Source organism: Erythrolamprus reginae, chromosome 3 (genome assembly GCF_031021105.1).
Source record: "Erythrolamprus reginae isolate rEryReg1 chromosome 3, rEryReg1.hap1, whole genome shotgun sequence".
NCBI lineage: Eukaryota > Metazoa > Chordata > Lepidosauria > Squamata > Dipsadidae > Erythrolamprus > Erythrolamprus reginae.
This window is the reverse complement of record NC_091952.1, coordinates 221,310,808-221,329,552: the sequence shown is the minus strand read 5'-3', so window position 1 is coordinate 221,329,552 and position 18,745 is coordinate 221,310,808. Positions and strand designations below refer to the sequence as shown.

At 38.1% G+C, this 18,745-nt stretch overlaps 1 protein-coding gene across 2 annotated transcripts; it reads left to right on the top strand.

Moving 5' to 3' along the window:
* The first annotated feature begins 472 nt into the window (after positions 1 to 472).
* On the top strand, positions 473 to 17,303 carry IMPA1 (inositol monophosphatase 1). 2 transcript variants are annotated; one of them, XM_070749208.1, is made up of 9 exons: positions 473 to 554; positions 3,425 to 3,497; positions 4,766 to 4,899; positions 6,829 to 6,933; positions 7,160 to 7,205; positions 7,317 to 7,425; positions 9,458 to 9,566; positions 12,077 to 12,228; positions 14,539 to 17,303. In XM_070749208.1, the coding sequence occupies exons 2-9, from the start codon at positions 3,435 to 3,437 to the stop codon at positions 14,655 to 14,657; spliced, it is 837 nt and encodes a 278-aa protein (XP_070605309.1). In that variant the 5' UTR covers positions 473 to 554; positions 3,425 to 3,434; the 3' UTR covers positions 14,658 to 17,303. The 2 variants fall into 2 exon arrangements, with proteins under 2 accessions (XP_070605309.1, XP_070605310.1); XM_070749209.1 differs by having other exon boundaries at positions 492 to 554; positions 3,429 to 3,497.
* Positions 17,304 to 18,745: the final 1,442 nt, after the last annotated feature.

Below are 18,745 nucleotides of genomic sequence, written 5' to 3'. Positions count from 1 at the left end.
CGTATTTGCAAGTACAAATGATCTACTCGCCTATGCCCGATTCAGGTTGGATATGCAGGTGCCCATTCGAAACGTAAACCATGTCCAAATTTTTATTTATTTATTTATTTATTTATTTTGTCAAACAAGTATAGAATTATAGTTGGTTTTAGCATAAGTAGAAAGTGATAGAAAGGACAAAAAGACGGTAGGCCCAATGGTGCGCTTATACATTCTGCTCGGCTATGCTGAGCTCTCGGCTAAATACGCGTAGTAAAGGTTCACTTTCCCGGGAAAACGCCCTGGCATTTCGCCCCGCCCCCACAACTCCCCCCCCCCCCTCCGAACTCTCGGCAGCCAATGAAAGCGCGATTCTTCGCGTGAGCCGGCCCTCGCTCTTTCAGGCTCGCGCCGCCTGGAACGATCCGACAATTTGCAAATGGCAGCGCAGAGTAGCAGAGAGGAGGGCTTAAAGTCTTTGCGGCGCCTGCGCAGTGGGTCCTGCTGAGGCGGTGGCTAATCAACCGGCTTTGCCAGTACCCGATACCTGCTGCAAAATAATTGGCCTCCTAACGGTAAGTCCCGGGCTAGTGAGATTGCCTGATCTAAGCGGTGATCTGATTTAATTCTAGGATTTTTGTTGTTGTTCTTTCTCCCAATTATTTCTATTGCTTTGACGCAGCAGTTCGTAGGGTTCGGAGTCTAATGCGCCCCAACACGTTGACTACTTACTCCCTTATCACGGTGTCGTGTATGCAAAGGTCGAATCTTGGATCGCAGAAAATCCGATGCTGGATTTAATGGAAGCAGGGAAATGTCTCCCCCCACCCCCTCCGGACAGATCAATTAAATATGCAAGGCCGGGAACTTTCAAAAAGCATAATTGCATATTTTGCGTTGTGCATTCTTGTTTAAATAGCAGCCAAACGAAACAGGAAGTGATGATCTTAACCCCCCCTCCCTTTTAAAGAAAAAATTCTCAAAAGCTACAAACGTCCTGGTTGGATGCTGGAAACTGATTTAACATAAATGCCCCCCACAATTCCTTGTAGAAATGTCCCCTAAAAGCCTGGCTACATTTATTTGAAAATAAACACCGAAAAAGGACACTTTTGTGTGACACTTATGCTTTGAAGAAAATGTACACTAGGCTAGACAATAAATGATATTCAAGGTCACAAAAGACACTCCTCAGCCAGGAATTATCTCTCCCAGAGCACGTCCTCTGCTCCAAGGGAAAAGCAAGGTATTGAAAGAAAAGGATCGTTATTCCAGTTGCATCCTCTTGCTGACCTTAGGTGGCCAGCGAGATGTGGAAGATTGTCCAGGGGAAGGGGAAGACCTAAATGCTCAGACATGATTGGTACTTGGATGAGAGACCACCAGGAGATCCCAGGGCTTTATGCTAAAATGGGACGTGCAGAAAATGTAATTTGAAAAAAGGAAATGGCAAGCTATTTTATATTATTACCAAGGAAACAGTGAAAAAGCCTGTGCCCATTGACAGCCTTGCCACTCCCATCCTATTGCACCCATGCCATCTCCTCATTTCCTACCTGGTGGCTTTCCTCTGCATGGAACAGCTGGATGGATGAGGAAAAGCAGGAAAGCTAAAAAAAAGGATAAAGGCAGAAAGAGGTCATGAACATCTGTCTGCGCACTTGGCTGGAGGAGGAATATGCCTCCTGAGATAGCGGGAACCATCTCTGCTTGAAGATGGGGAAAAGAGTGCTCTAAGGTGAAAAAGCTCCATTTTCCCAGAGATGCAATTTTGCCATTTGGTGTTTTCTAATTATAATTAAGGAGGAAGTAGGCAGGTACGCTCTAGAGCAGTGATGGGTAACCGTTCCTGGACTGGGTGCCCAAAGAACGCATGTGTGAATGTGCGTCCATCCGCAAAATGCAATGTGTGTGTGGCCCCTGCTCATACGCCCTTTTCAGCTGTGATTATCTCCGGGACCGCCTTCTGCCGCACGAATCCCAGCGACCACTTAGGTCCCACAGAGTGGGACTTCTCCGGGTCCCATAAACTAAACAATCGTTTGGCGGGGCCCAGGGGAAGAGCCTTCTCTGTGGCGGCCCCTGCCTTCTGGAACCAACTCCCCCCAGAGATCAGAATTGCCCCCACCCTCCTCGCCTTTCGTAAGCTCCTTAAAACCCACCTCTGTCGTCAGGCATGGGGGAATTGAGATATACCTTCCCCCTAGGCCTATACAATTTATGCATGGTATGTTTGTGTGTATGTTTGGTTTTTAATAAGGGCTTTTAGTAAATTAAATATTAGATTTGTTATATTCTGTTTTTATTATTGTTAGCCGCCCCGAGTCTACGGAGAGGGGCGGCATACAAATCTAATAAATAAATAAGCAATAAATAGATGAACTCCTGCAAGCCTCTGCCAGTGAAAACGGAACTCCCAAACTCTGTTTTCATTAGCAGTGGCACTGCGGCCCTGTGGACCAGATGTAAGCATCCCATGGGATGGATCTGCACCCTGAGCTTTGAGTTTGACACCCCTGATCTATGTATGTGGATCAACCAGCAAATGCTCTGTCTTACACATCGGCAAAAAGAATCAGAACTTCAAATACAAACTTAATAAACAAATTTTCACAGATAATCCCCACTCAGTCAAGGACCTCGGGATACTAATAACTAAAGATCTAAGTGCCAAAGCCCACTGCAACAATATCGCTAAGAAGGCATCAAGAGTTGTTAATCTAATCCTACGTAGCTTCTGCTCTGGAAATCTCACACTGCTTACCAGAGCTTACAAAACTTTCGCCAGACCTTTCTTTGAATACAGCTCATCTGTTTGGAACCCATATCACATCTCAGACATTAACACCCTTGAAAATGTTCAAAGATACTTCACAAGAAGAGCCCTTCACTCCTCCACTCGAAATAGAATACCCTACGAAACTAGACTTACAATCCTGGGTCTTGAAAGCTTAGAACTACGACGCCTTAAACATGATCTAAGTATTGCCTACAAGATCATATGCTGCAATGTCCTGCCTGTCAAAGACTATTTCAGCTTCACCCACAACAACACAAGAGCACACAACAGATTCAAGCTTAATATTAACCACTCCAAACATGACTGTAAAAAATATGACTTTAGTAATCGGGTTGTCGAAGCGTGGAACTCCTTACCGGACTCTGTAGCATCATCCCCTAGCCCCCAACACTTTACCCTTAGACTATCCACGGTTGACCTCTCCAGATTCCTAAGAGGTCAGTAAGGGGTGTACATAAGCGCACTAGAGTGCCTTCCGTCCCCTGTCCTATAGTCTCTCCTATATAAAATCTGAACAAGGGAAGTCCAGAGAATGAAGTTAATCAGACTGAAGACAAAGATTCTGGAAAGAATATTTTTTCCCCTCAGCATCAGTACTGCATCATATTTTGCAAAGTTAAAAGTAACCAAAATATTATATTCCAGATAGATCAAGATGGCTGATCCTTGGGAAGAATGCATGAACTATGCAATTGCTTTAGCAAAAAAAGCTGGAGAGGTATGAATAATTTACTGTCTATTGGGATCAGAGAAACATTTTAAAATATCATTCTCAAAAATGCTTTAAATGTTCAAGTACTGATTTTAAATTTCATCTTCACAGCTTGGAGATTTTGGTTAGTCACCAGCAATGAAAAACTGTTTTAACGTATTTCAGTACTGCTGTAAAAACTACAAAAATAATGAATTGAGGGACACTTGGCCCTAAGCTGCCATCTCTGCTTAAGAATATTAAACTTTCTGAGAAATTGTACATGTTCAAGAACCTGACTTGTATTTCTGACTTTTATCTAAACAATACAAAGAAATTAGGGTTTTACAGAGCAACAAGAAATCACATATACAGTGATACCTCGTCTTACAAACGCCTCATCATACAAACTTTTCGAGATACAAACCCGGGGTTTAAGATTTTTTTCCTCTTCTTACAAACTATTTTCACCTTACAAACCCACCGCCGCCGCTGGGATGCCCCGCCTCCAAACTTCCGTTGCCAGCGAAGCGCCCGTTTTTTCAGTGCTGGGATTCCTCTGAGGCTTCCCTCCATGGGAAACCCCACCTCCGGACTTCCATGTTTTTGTGATGCTGCAGGGGAATCCCAGCAGTGCAAAAATGGGTGCTTTGCTGGCAACAGAAGTCCGGAGGTGGGGTTTCCCAGTGAAGGGAAGCATCAGTGAAATTGCAGCATCGCAAAAACACCAAAGTCCTCAAAACCCCACCTCCGGACCTCTGTGTTTTTGCAATGCTGCTATCAGGGGAATCCCAGCAGCGCATAAACGGGCGCTTCGGCTGGCAAAAGGGGGGAATTTTGGGCTTGCACGCATTAATCGCTTTTCTATTGATTCCTATGGGAAACATTGTTTCGTCTTACAAACCTTTCACCTTAAGTACCTCGTGCTGGAACCAATTAAGTTTGTAAGACAAGGTATCACTGTACTTTAAAATATGAAAATAAATATAAGATTTTGAAAGCCTAAATCATGGTCAACTTACAAAAACAATTAATCAATTCATTTATAAAATTTTGTTATTAGTTATGCATGGCACTTGAACACAATGTGAAAGGGCTCTTCCATTTTCTACGTTTTTATTATAAATGTTTGCATCTTGTAAAATAGGAATTGAATCGGAGTCTTTCAGTATAATTTTTCTTGCTGCTTCTATGCCTTGCACCAACAGACAAGTCTTAAGCCTTATTGATAATTAAGAATATTATTTATCATGTCCCGTTTTTCAAAATAATCATATAAAGGTTTTTCTGCATAGGTAATCCGGGAGGCATTGACAGAGGAAGTAACTGTCATGATTAAAAGTTCTCCAGCAGATCTAGTCACAGTCACTGATCAAAAAGTGGAAAATATGATTATATCTTCTATAAAAGAAAAATATCCATCACACAGGTACAGCATGTTTTATGATGTTAATTGCAAAAGAGAATGCCTTTAAAATACAGATCTGAACTCAGCAAAGGTATCCATGAGTAGGATTTGGAGTTATCATCAGTTAACTCACTGAATTTTATAATAATTTGAAGTGGCTGCTCAAAAGGCAAATGCAGTTTAGGCCGCATTAATAGAAGTAGTAATAGAATTAATCAGGGTGTGTCCAGATGTAAAATAATGCACTTGGGGAAAAGGAATCCTCAATCTGTGTATTGCATTGGCAAGTAGGATGCTTGGCTGCATAGCTAGAGGTATAACAAGCAGGAAGAAGGAGATTATGATCCCGCTATATAGAGTGCTGGTGAGACCACATTTGGAATACTGTGTTCAGTTCTGGAGACCTCACCTACAAAAAGATATTGACAAAATTGAACGGGTCCAAAGACGGGCTACAAGAATGGTGGAAAGTCTTAAGCATAAAACGTATCAGGAAAGACTTCATGAACTCAATCTGTATAATCTGGAGGACAGAAGGAAAAGGGGGGACATGAATGAAACATTTAAATATGTTAAAGGGTTAAATAAGGTCCAGGAGGGAAGTGTTTTTAATAGGAAAGTGAACACAAGAACAAGGGGACACAATCTGAAGTTAGCTGGGGGAAAGATCAAAAGCAACGTGAGAAAATATTATTTTACTGAAACCAACTTCTGATCCTCCGGCACTCACCCCAAGTTTCCATGCTCCTTGCGGCTCAGCTTGCTGGGGGGGGGGAGCAGCACTGATGCTATTGCTGCAAAAGCAAATGCAGGGGCTCTTTGCTCCCACATTAGGGCTACAGCCATGCCACCGCCACGACAGGCCACAGGGAGCCACAGCATAGGGACCCAAAAGCAAATGCAGCTCCGGAGCTGGAGGTTGCGGACTCCTGCACTATGTGCTACATTGGTCTGAGCCCATGTTGAAACCTGGAAATTCCCACTTCACCGTCCCCATAGGCCTTGGACTGCTTCCCCTCACAGTGAGTTCCTATAGGGCCTTGGGCCCACTTCCCACCTCCATTACCCATCAAATACTTATCTTTTGAAGATCTCCATACCTCACATTGGGGAAGGAGGGCAGATTACTCCATAGCTCAGCATCCCTGAGTCCATGCAATTGCATCCCAAAAGTGGCTGCCATTTTCTGAACACCCTCAAGGAATTGCGACTGCTCCAAAATGGCATTCTCTTCAGGGATGTTCATTGATTAGCAATGGGAATTCTAATCCCAATTACTATCATAATTTAAGGACTGCCTGTAATGTTTCCCAATTATATTATACTGTGGTAAGGCATGGGGGAATTGAGATATTCATTCCCCCCAGGCCTATACAATTTATGCATGGTATATTTGTGTGTATGTTTGGTTTTTAATAAGGGTTTTTAGTTATTTTAAATATTAGATTTGTTATATGTTGTTTTATTACTGTTTTTAGCGGCCCCGAGTCTACAGAGAGGGGCGGCATACAAATCTAATAAATAGTAATAATAATTATTATTATTATTTTATTTTACCACAAGTAGAAACCACAAGGCTTCAGGCCTAGGCACAAATTAATAATAATAATAAATTATTATTATTATTATTATTATTATTATTATTATTATTATTATTATTATTATTATAGTATTGGCTATTGTGATCTTAACACATCTAGAGGATATTAAAGTGAGAAAAGCTGCACCAGACTATATATTTCTAAGTACAGAAGTATTAATTATATGGACCAATTACTCAGTTGGTTGTTCAGGAAATAACTTTGTAATGATAGTCTTTAAAAAAAAAATGACCTAAAAGTAGTTTACTGGATGAGTTACAGCTTTTGAAGATATTACTTTATGATACATGTATATAAAATATTAATTTACAATCTGTTGTCTGTCTTTGTATATTATTGTTCATTCTAGCTTTATCGGAGAAGAATCCGTTGCAGCTGGTGCAGGAAGTATTTTGACAGATAACCCCACATGGATTATTGACCCTATAGATGGAACAACTAATTTTGTGCACAGGTACTTTTTTCAGCTATCACTGCATATTACTTACACTGCATTATATTGCATATTACTTTTTTTGTAATATATTTGTTTTGATATGAAAACGTTAGAACATGTTTTTCAGTATTTTCTTTAAAGGGGGGCTAGAATAATTTTATCTAGATTTCACTTTTCTAATTTACAGTCGTTGCTTCTGTCCTCATCTTACAAAGGAGATATATTTCTCTTTTTGATCTTCAAGGTTTCCCTTTGTAGCCGTTTCGATTGGCTTTGTAGTAAAGAAACAGGTAACTGATTTTATTTTAACTTCTAATAGGAAAAAAATGTTTTCATTGCAACCTCTTCCTATAAAGTTGGACCGTTAAAAATCTATAGCTGTTGCATTTCTCTGATAACAGATAGAATTTGGAATTGTGTATAGCTGTGTAGAAGACAAGATGTACACTGGTCGAAAAGGAAAAGGAGCCTTTTGCAATGGACAAAAACTCCAAGTGTCAAAACAACGAGGTAAGCATTATCATTTCTCGTTTCTATGCACTAGGGTGGGAATACATTTCACAGAACTCCATAAGCTTGAGGAAGCCAAGGACTGGATTAGCCTATTTTGTACCAATTATGCAATGATTATCTTTTCCTGCTTAACAGCTCTCCACCTTTTTAGTTTGGAATTCCTTTGCCCTGTCATTCTTTCAGGAGTTTTTTTCCCCTTCTTAGTTTCTTTGCCAAGAAATTTATTTTCATACTTAAGGCTTGGAAGCAGTCACTGTCTCTCTCTCAGCCCAACCCATTTTACAAGGTGATTGTTGTGAGGAAAATAGGGGAAAGGTACATTGGATATGTCCGCTGCCTTGAGTTAAAGTAATAAATGCAGGATACAAATAAATAAATAGAATAAAAAATAAAGGCTTTGCTTGTTTACACTTCTGCATCCCCTTGGTGCTGATATCAGCCTGCAGTTGAAAATGGTTCTTTGCATCTTTTCACGTTTTTTCATTCTATAGGACATGATCTCTCCTTTGAGGTTCGTTGTTTTTACTGGCCTTGCTGTATCTTGACCTTTTCCATTGATTTTCATTTTTCAAATTTGTTTTTATCCTACAACTGAAATTGTAAAGTCATTATAGCCTTTTCTGCTGTTGGCTTTCTTCCTAAAATCTTCTTTTTCTTTCAATAATTAGTTTGGTGTAATGGTAAAAGTAGAAACCACAAGGCTTCAGGCCTAGGCACAAAAGCTGTCTAGGTGACTTTGGGTCAATTCTTCTCTCAGCCTCACAAGGTGGTGGTAGTGAGAAAGATTGAAGGAGGAAGGAGTATTACATATATTCACCGCCTTGAGTTATATGTATATAAAAGAGCAGGATAAACATATAATAACACCTTCCAGAAATCCGCACAGGCTTCTTTTGTTTTTATATAGCATTGCGAAATTGTCTTGAGGGTGTAAATACCTAAATGTACTTCCATACTTTACATTGTATATCATTTGAGAACAGAAATGAGCTCATCTGACGGCAGTCATTCAGAGAAGTATATAAAGAGTGAAATATTTCTGTTTGATGAATAACTGTCCCACTTAGTGCAAACTATTGATCAAACGCCTTTGGAAATGAAGCTTCCTCTGTATGTGTGGTCTTAGCATAAGGGAACCAAATTCAAGGCCCATGGGCCGGATCCAATCCATGATGTGGTAGGATCCAGCCCATGGGGCCTTCCTTCAGCTCGATCTACCCGCATTGTTTCAGCCTGGTCTATTCAATGTGAATAGGAAACATCGGGGCACCGTGGCTTTGGCCCAGTCTACTCAATGCAAAGAGGAAACATGCCAGCAGTTTGGAGAGAGGTGTCAAGCTGGTCATGCGCACCCAGCTGGCCCTGCCCATCCAGTCAGCCACACCCACCCAGGCCCCCAAGATCAACCACAGCCCTGATGCAGCCCTCAATGAAATTGAGTTTGATACCCCTGTCTTAGCACATAGTTACTATTGCTATTCAAGCAATTTGCTTGATATTTCCCTGCCATTTCAGACAATTTGTCTGCCTTTTTTTATTTTTTGAAGCATTGCCGAGATGTTCTATGCCTGTTTGCCATCGAATTGAAATTTTTATTAAAAGAAGATGGATTTGTGGGAAACAGTGCAGAGCATATCTGGCTTGGACCTTCAACAGGAGAATCAACTTGGATATTTGAATAAAATGCAATCTCATTGTTCATGTAATATCTGTAGGATACCCAGGCTCAATTGTCAAAGGCAGAGAATTGCTCAGTACTCCGTGGGACATAATTACTTTTATTCTTTAACAAAGATTTACACAATATAGTTTGTTTTCTTCTCCATATACAGGTCATACATGTCTGAATAAGCATTAAGTGATCCTGGGGCCAAACACTGCCTTTTTCCTCATCCTTCTAGGCATTAGATAAAAAAATAAGTAACAATGTGCTTTAAGCAATATTTTTATTAAAAAAATTATTTTGCTTTTTTTTTAACAGCACTGATCAAATGTAAATTAATGGAGGCAGTTTTGTTTTGTTTTACAGACATTACAAAAGCACTCTTAGTATCAGAATTGGGGTCCAACCGCGATCCAGAAGTTATCAAAACAGTTCTTTCTAATATGCAAAGACTCCTTAGTATTCCTATTCATGGGTATAGTATCTTTCTTATTTTTATTTATTTGCATTTTTATACAATTTGAAACATAACTATAGTGCAATTATTTCCAAGAAGACAAGAATTGCCTCCATTATATAGAGCGCTATATAGAGCGCTGATGAGACCACATTTGGAATACTGTGTTCAGTTCTGGAGACCTCACCTACAAAAAGATATTGACAAAATTGAACGGGTCCTAAGAGGGGCTACAAGAATGGTGGAAGGTCTTAAGCATAAAACATATCAGGGAAGACTTAATGAACTCAATCTGTATAGTCTGGAGGACAGAAGGAAAAGGGGGGACATAATCGAAACATTTAAATACGTTAAAGGGTTAAATAAGGTCCAGGAGGGAAGTGTTTTTAATAGGAAAGTGAACACAAGAACAAGGGGACACAATCTGAAGTTAGTTGGGGGAAAGATCAAAAGCAACATGAGAAAATATTATTTTACTGAAAGAATAGTAGATCCTTGGAACAAACTTCCAGCAGACGTGGTAGATAAATCCACAGTAACTGAATTTAAACATGCCTGTGATAAACATATATCCATCCTAAGATAAAATACAGAAAATAGTATAGGGGCAGACTAGATGGACCATGAGGTCTTTTTCTGCCGTCAGACTTCTATGTTTCTATTATTCTCTCAGCCCACACAAGGATCCGAATTAGTACTTCTGATTCAATATTGTTCCAGATGGTATAAGCAGAAATCTGGCTCTGTATAGTAAAGTAAAAAGAACATTGGTTGTAAACCTCACCTTCCTGTTTATGACCAAGGAACTAGCAGCAGTGTTGGAGGGGAGAAAAAAGAATATAGGCCAGGAGTGAAGAAGAATAGAAGTTAATAATTTCTGCAGAGGTGTGTCTATTTGGGGCAATGCAAGGTTTTATTGGTCAATTTTGAGATTTGTGTGTCAAATGTCACTGATTTCCAAGTGCACTGACAAATTACCATTTGATGAATTATTTTTATTAAAGAATCTGTATACAGTCATAAAAATATATAATGTGAAAAGTCTCAGAAAATGATTGCTGAATGCAAGGGAGATGGTATAAAAGGGAAAATGTTAATGTAAACATTTTTAAGGCATAGGAAAGAAAGATAGTTTCAATTCAACAGGAGCAATCAGTTTAAAAATAATTTAATCTTGACATATTTTATTTTATTTTATTTTATTTATTGGATTTGTATGCCACCCCTCTCCGTAGACTCGGGGCGGCTAACAACAATGATAAAAACAGCATGTAACAATCCAATAATAAAACAACTAAAAACCCTTATTATAAAACCAAACATACACACAAACATACCATGCATAACTTGTAATGGCCTAGGGGAAAGGAATATCTCAACTCCCCCATGCCTGGCGGTATAAGTGAGTCTTGAATAGTTTACAAAAGACAGGGAGAGTGGGGGCAGTTCTAATTTCCGGGGGGAGTTGGTTCCAGAGGGCCGGGGCCGCCACAGAGAAGGCTCTTCCCCTGGGGCCCGCCAAACGACATCTATCTTGAAGGTGTTTACATTTTCAACTTAAGTCGCCTATAACTTTCTTGCGGTAAGATAGGCAACTTATACATTTTATAAATAAGTAAACTGTTGAATGCCATCAATTTGAAGCTAGTAGACCCAAGTCCACTGAATAATAGAGATGTTTGATGTTGCATTTAATTTTCTATAACCAGAAGAGTTTCTTACCTCTCTATGATGTATGTCACTGATTTCCAAATGCACTGAATTTGGATGCATTATAAATTATAAATAATGTGTTACCATTTAATGCATTATCTTTATTAAAAGAATCTGTACACAATAATAAATATATATATATAATTGATTGAAAAAGCCACATGTTGAATAATTAAGATAGGACGATGTAGTGGTGCACAATAATGAAAACTAATACAGCGGTACCTCTACCTAATAATGCCTCTACTTAAGAACTTTTCTAGATAAGAACCTAGTGTTCAAGATTTTTTTGCCTCTTCTTAAGAACCATTTTCTACTTAAGAACCTGAGTCCGGAAAAATTTCCCATGAAATTTGAGAGCAGCATGAAGGCCCGGCCAGTTTCCTGCCATTTTTTTTTAAGCCTTAAAGTTTGAGATTTTTTTGATTCCCCTAACTTCACCTTCTTCCTTCGGCAGCGACTGTTCTCCTCCTCTTCTTCCTCCTCCTCCTCCCACCCAAATTCCGAGCTTTTATTTCTTTCCTAATGGGTTTGCATGCATTATTTGCTTTTACATTGACTCCTATGGGAAAAATTGCTTTTACTTACAAACTTTTCTACTTAAGAACCTTGTCACGGAATAGATTAAGTTCTTAAGTAGAGGTACCACTGTATCTGATTTTGGCTACGTCCAGATTCAGGTACATGCATTTTATTCTACTAAGTTTACTCAGTTCTCCGATTCAGAGTTTGCTTCTGTGCTGCAGCAGTCCAATGATTACCATTTACTTAAATGCCTAAATAATAAGTTGTAGTAATTCTGTTACCTGTTTTAGGATTAGAGCAGTAGGGACAGCAGCTGTTAATATGTGCCTGGTGGCCACAGGAGGAGCAGATGCCTATTATGAAATGGGGATTCACTGCTGGGACATGGCAGGAGCTGGAATTATCATTCTTGAAGCAGGGGGAGTGCTACTCGACATCTCAGGTAAAATATGTTGAAAACAGAGTACAGCTAGTTTTTGTGTTAAATTTTTATTTACCGACAAATCACTGCTCAGGCCAGTAGCAATCCACCACTGGAATGGGAGACTAGCATAGATCTATTACAAATTATTTAGCTCTCATCAGTTAGCCAAAGCAGAAGCAGTACAGTGTTCCCTTGACTTTCGGGGGGTCTGACATTCACGAAAGGTCTATACCACGGTTTTTCAAAAAATATTAATTAAAAAATACTTCGCGGGGTTTTTTCTACACCACGGTTTTTCCTGCCAGTGACGTCATATGTCATCGCCAAATTATTGTTAATAAATAATTATGTTAATAAATATCAGGATCATTAAGTGTCTTCTTCAATGGTGAGTACCAGTAATAATGGTGAGTAATAATCTAAAGGTTGTTAAGGGAACGGGATATTATAATTTAGGGGTTAAAATGTTAGGGGATGTCCTGCGATACTGTTCATAGCCAAAAATAGTGTAATTACTTACGCATCTCTATTTCGCGGAAATTTGACTTTCGCAGGGGGTCTTGTAACGCATCCCCCGCGAAAGTCAAGGGAACACTGTATTTGCCGTTCAGGGGTGAAATACTCCCGATACTCTTGTGCCTGTGAGTCATCGGAGAGCCAGTCGCAAAGGGAGCGCAAGGCTCTGTCATTTGGGTTCTTTTACCCAAATGACAGTGTCCGGGTGGGTGGGCGGAGCCTCGTGCTCCCTTCGCAACCAGCTCTCCCACGACTCACAGGTTTAAGCAAACCGGGAGTATTTCATCCCTGGTGCCATCCCATATTTAGGTAGACCAGGTTGCCCTGATAAAAAACCTTTAAAGCCAGTTTTATACAGATAACAGTTTGTGACTGATGAACTTGAGTGGTTAAGTATTTTTCACTCAAGGATACAAACTTGAGAATTTCTGTGTAGGGAGTGTGAGGATAGCAAAATGTTCAGGATATACATCATGCAAATGTTGCAACTTCCATATTTGTGTCAAATGTCAGGAATTTGTCAGCATTTGCATGATGACATGACAAAGGTTTGATGCAATGTTGCTAATTTCTATGTGTTATACCCTGCTTAGAATCATAAAATAAGAATTAGCCTAACTTATGTTTTTCCTTTTTAACATGCAAACTCTATCTCAGATCAAAATGACCCACCAGTGCTTTGTTAGGGGGAAAACAAAATGGGAAATAAGAAATTGTATGCACAGTAATATATCTTCCACAGCAAGGAAGATGTGTCTAGAAGCTATGCCATACGTATATAGCTACTGTGTGATTGACATGTAAGACTTGGTGTTGCTAACATTTCATTCAAGACTGAAAATTTATCTGTTCATAATTTTATTTGTTCATAATGTTTTCTGGACTGCAAGATTTTGAAAACTGTACATGAGGTTGTTTCTTGTCATGATTACCAGTAATTGGACTAGTCCAGAGAATCATTGTGGTATAGTAGAAAATGTTGGCAAGGGTCAGGGAGGCTTAGTGGACACTTGGAGAACCAAATTAATTGACTGTCAGCCAGGAAAACTCACTGAGTAACTTTAAGCCAGGATTGTTGTTGACATGAATTCTACTTTGAATTTGAATATAATTTGAAATAACAGACAAACATACCCTGTTTCCCCGAAAATAAGACGTACCCCGAAAGTAAGGCATGTCAGAGTTTTTGCTGAATTTGCTAATATAAGGCACCCCCAGAAAATAAGGCGTAGTCAAGTTTACATACGGTACGGTGGAAAAACATACGGTACCATTCAAAGCTTTCATAGCGGTACTGTAATAATGTGGCGTCCCCTGCTGGCCCCTTCCATCGCTTTGTATCGTCCAGTACAGCGAACACAGTCTGCTGCTGTCTCACCGCCATTACAGTCTCCACTACAGTGCGTAGACTCTAGTTCCTCTGGTGGCTGGAAGCTGCAATAGCGGGAGTATACTGTTGTACCATATAAGTGCCGTCGTTTGTGTGTGTGGGTGCCATACTGACAGGTACCGTACCGTAATCAGTGTACCGTACAGTACACTTTCTTTGGGGGTGTCAGCTTTTCTGTCTTATTTGAGAAATATAAGGCACCCCCTGAAAATAAGACGTAGCACAACTTTTGGAGCAAAAATTAATATAAGACTGTCTTATTTTGGGGAAAATACGGTAGTTTAGGAAAATAAAATTTAATTCCCGAAACACAATTCAGTTTGGATCTCTGCTGACTCAGGTCACTTTATCAATTAATTAGTAGAAATAATTCAGATATATAGACTTGTGAGTTCAATAGACGTATATGTTTGTTTTTCTAGGAGGACCATTTGATTTGATGTCAAGAAGGATCATTGCTGCAAATTGTCAAGCAATAGCAGAGCGGATAGCAAAAGAGATTCAGATCATTCCTTTGCAAAGGGATGATGCGGTGAATTAAACATCCTATCACATGGCCTCTATATTTCATAAAGAACTTCTTTGATGCTCACCCACCGTAAATTTGCCTGAGTAAAGGCTCAGTTATCCATCTTGATATGTCAAAACCTGCTGCTGAAATCCTTCCCCTCTCCAACGTTTTAAACATTTATTTTATTATTTATCATATGTGCGGCACATTTTTAAATGTCATGCTTTCTTGTCTCTGACAAGAAAATAAATGGGATATGGTGCAAAAGAGAATGGAGTAATTCATCTATATAATTAACAGTTTAGAACAAGTTTGACTATCCATACAGTTCCGTGTGACATTTTTTTCCTTTGTATATTATAAGGGAAAAGAATAAAATCTCTAGCCAAATGTTTTCAGAGAGTCAATTTCATTTAAAATGGAAATGAGTTTTTAAAAGAATTTGTTGCCACAAAATCTAGAAGTATGAAGATTTTGTAATCTAAGGCAGTGTTTCCCAACCTTGACAACTTGAAGATATTTGGACTTCAACTCCCAGAATTGCCCAGCCAGTGAATGCTGGCTGGGGAATTCTGGGAGTTGAAGTCCAGATATCTTCAAGTTGTCAAGGTTGGTAAACACTGATCTAAGGGACTGTATTGGTCATTGTATAGGAATTGGGGAACCTTTAAGGGTAAAACAGACCAAAGATAGAAAAATACACCAATGCTTTTTCCTCTTTCCCCTTGTAATTGCCATGATTAGGCTAGTGGTTCTTTCTCCACCAACTTGTTTTCCTTGCTTAGTAATGGATGTAATGTCTTAAATATATGTGGAACAACATGCTGGGAAAATTCATTGCTTGGAAAATCTTTCCTGATGATGCTTTCTATTTATATGCCTTCTGTTAACTTTCCTTTTACATATTTTACTCATCATTTATATAAGAGTTTCCATAAACTGTATAAACTAATTATTGGCTATTGTTTAGGGTAGTATAGCAAACACAATGCCAGAACAGAAAATATGACAAAAAAAATTCCCTTCCCCCTAGGCTTATAGAATGTATACATGGTATGCTTGTATGTATGAGTGGTTCTTTAAATTGAGGTTTTTTAGATTATTTTTAATATTAGATTCGTTTACATTGTCTTTTTATATTGTTGTTAGCCGCCACGAGTCTTCGGAGAGGGGCGGCATACAAATCTAATAAATAAATAAATAAAATAAATAAATGACCGAAATTTGTATGCCGCCCCAAGTCTGCGGAGAGGGGCGGCATACAAATTTAATAAATAAATAATAAAACTAAAAATCTTACTTACTGTAGATTTGAATAGAATATAAAAACCAGTATTTTATATCAGATTAAGTCATGGTGAGTGTATTTTGGTCTCTTAGAACGGCAACAATCAAATAAGTGGGTTTTTTTAATATTGAACTTTTTTTGAATTAGGCATGTTATTGAATGACGCATTTTTGTTTTATTTGGGTATATGAATATCTGTGTGGTTTAATCATTTATTTCTAGTTTTCATAAACTGGATGGTTTGAAGTAGATATTTAATCCAGAGTTGGATTCATTCTTAGAAATACTAGGTAAATAAGTATTTCAGGTGCAAAAGATTGGGTAATTCAATAAATTCTATAAACATGTATGTATTAGTGACATAATACAGGCCTTGATCCATAAAAGTGTGATCTATTTGTCTTTAAGGTCCCACAAGATGTTGCATTTTCTAATAGGCTAACAAGCTAGTTATTTCAGCAATTACTCTGTAAGAATGTTTAAAGTACAATTGACTATTTTACTGTAAATCACTTGATATGTGCTAAATCCATTTGTAGGGAAAATTATAATTGAAGATGTGAAGAAGCTTTACAAAAGCTTTATGACATGTAGAAAGTTGGAATCATATATTGATGCTTGTGATGTGCAGGACTCAAATCTCATCATAACTTTAACACAAAAATTTGCATGAATAATTCTGATATGCTAATGACATATTCCCAAACTGATGATAAATCATAAATGTAAGATTTCAACCATTTTATTCCAAGAGCTAGCAATGTCTATTTTGTCCCAATGTCCCTGAAATGAATTAAAAATATTTTAAAAATCCAAATAGCAGAAACAATTTAGAACTGTTTTCAATTGTTGAGGGTGCCTTGCTTACAAGTTCGTGCAATGGTAAAAAGGTTCCTTATTTTTCCCATGAGTATTTTTTTTATTTTCTTGTGTTTTGGGTTAAAAACTTTATTATGTTACTACTCTCACTTGAGCTATATCTATGCGAGCTCTGACATATTGGGAGAATGATTTGTTCCAAAGCAGTGATAAGTGTACATATAATTTTCACTGATAAGTTTTGTTTCCCTAACTCATTTCCTTTCAAATTGTTTGAGTCTAGCTTCGTGTAAAAATAAACTGTTCTTAGCCTAATCCTCATTTCCTGCTGATTTTATTTGCATATCAATCTCTGGTTTAACTCTGGGTATCTTTGTATCCACTTTTGTGAATTATTGTGTGGGAACAAGATTTGGTGAAGAATAAGCCAACTAGGAATACCTGGACTACTACAAAATATCTGAGTTTAGAATACTACAATAAATTGATTTATATTATAGAATGTAAATTATTTTAAAATGTGAGGTCATAATATGTTTAAAATAAAGATCAGTTTTGTCAGTTATAAATTACCTCTTTAAATGTTTTTTCTCAATTCTACTCTATAAGCTGCATCTTAAAAATATATCATTACAATGGTTTTCTAAACTGTTCCTGAAACTCTTCCATCTTGTTCCATCTTCTAAATATAATTGCTAGAAACAGCACTAACATTATACAACATACACTGTCCTTTAAAAAAAAAAAAAGTATTACTGTACTTACCAGACAATGCAAATAAAGATTTACACAATGGCAAGACAAGAATGAGAAAGGGGGGGAAAAAGGAAGATATGTTTAAATTGGTTCCCCAAAACTGGATCAGCTACTCCTACTTAAGTCAGCCAGTAGAGGGACTCATTTCATTCATTTCAAATACAGTACAGTACTTCTTTCTCTTAATTTTCCTGATGAATTAATACAGTTGTCATATTTATAATACACTGAAGTATGTCTTCTCCTTTTCAATTTGCTATTCTCAACTGAGAATGATGGCTTTTATCTTGCCTAGATATTTTATGATTTCCGATACATCAAACTGAAATATCTGCCACTTCTGATTCATTGTGAGATGTGGGGGGCTGTAACTAGCAGAGCAATTATAAAGTAGATAAAGCAAGATCTTTTTCTTTCCAAATTTTCTGAGATTGGGTTTTTCCCCCCCACTTAGGAGATTTACACAACAATCTTTATATATTTCATGCCACAAAATTATGGAAAAACCATTCAACCAGTTATGGGGCAATTAGGATTCTGGGGTGGGCTATTCACAAAAGGTTTCCACTTTTGTAATATAATAACAACAACAGCAGTGATTTGGTCCCAAAAGTTTCTTCATCCCCAGACAGATTCTCAAATCCAACCTGCCATGTTGTGAAGTTTTGTCAGACTGATTAACTGAATTTCAAAATGTAGAATTTATTGTCAAGTTCTACTTTAAAAAATGTGTGTTGTGTCACATTCTATCTGATCTATTCAGTAATGTTTTTGGGCAATCACTGATGCATAGTTTCTTTCCATTCTATTTCTACTTTAGTATCACACCTGGATCAGCAGTGTAATGAAACTTCAAAGATTGATGTGATTCAAACTTACCGTAACAGAGCCTAAATTTTCAGCTAAAAATACCCCCAACAGATTTACTTTATTTTGTATTGGTTTGATTTCAATTTGTATACTGTGTCCCAATGCAGATACCAGCTTTAAGAAGAATATCAGAATCATTTCAGTCAATCTTATGATAAATAACATTGTGATTAAGATGTTGGATTTATTTCTCTTTAATCTTAGTGTGGATTTTTTAATTTCTTTCTGCATGCAAGCACCATAGTTGACATCACTTGAAGAATAAGAATCAGGAAAACCTCACCTGGAAAAGTGTTGCCTTATACTCTTGTAGACCCTGGTACAAATGACATCATTCAAGATGTGTTCCTGGAAGTAGAGAAAAAGATGCTAGTAGGAATTTCAT

Bases quoted from the DNA above. Each gene is read 5' to 3' on its own strand.
- IMPA1 (XM_070749208.1), top strand. From the start codon at position 3,435: ATGGCTGATCCTTGGGAAGAATGCATGAACTATGCAATTGCTTTAGCA. The intron at 4,900-6,828 runs GTACAGCATGTT...TGTTCATTCTAG, and splicing joins GAAAAATATCCATCACACAG to CTTTATCGGAGAAGAATCCG. The intron at 9,567-12,076 runs GTATAGTATCTT...TACCTGTTTTAG, and splicing joins CTTAGTATTCCTATTCATGG to GATTAGAGCAGTAGGGACAG.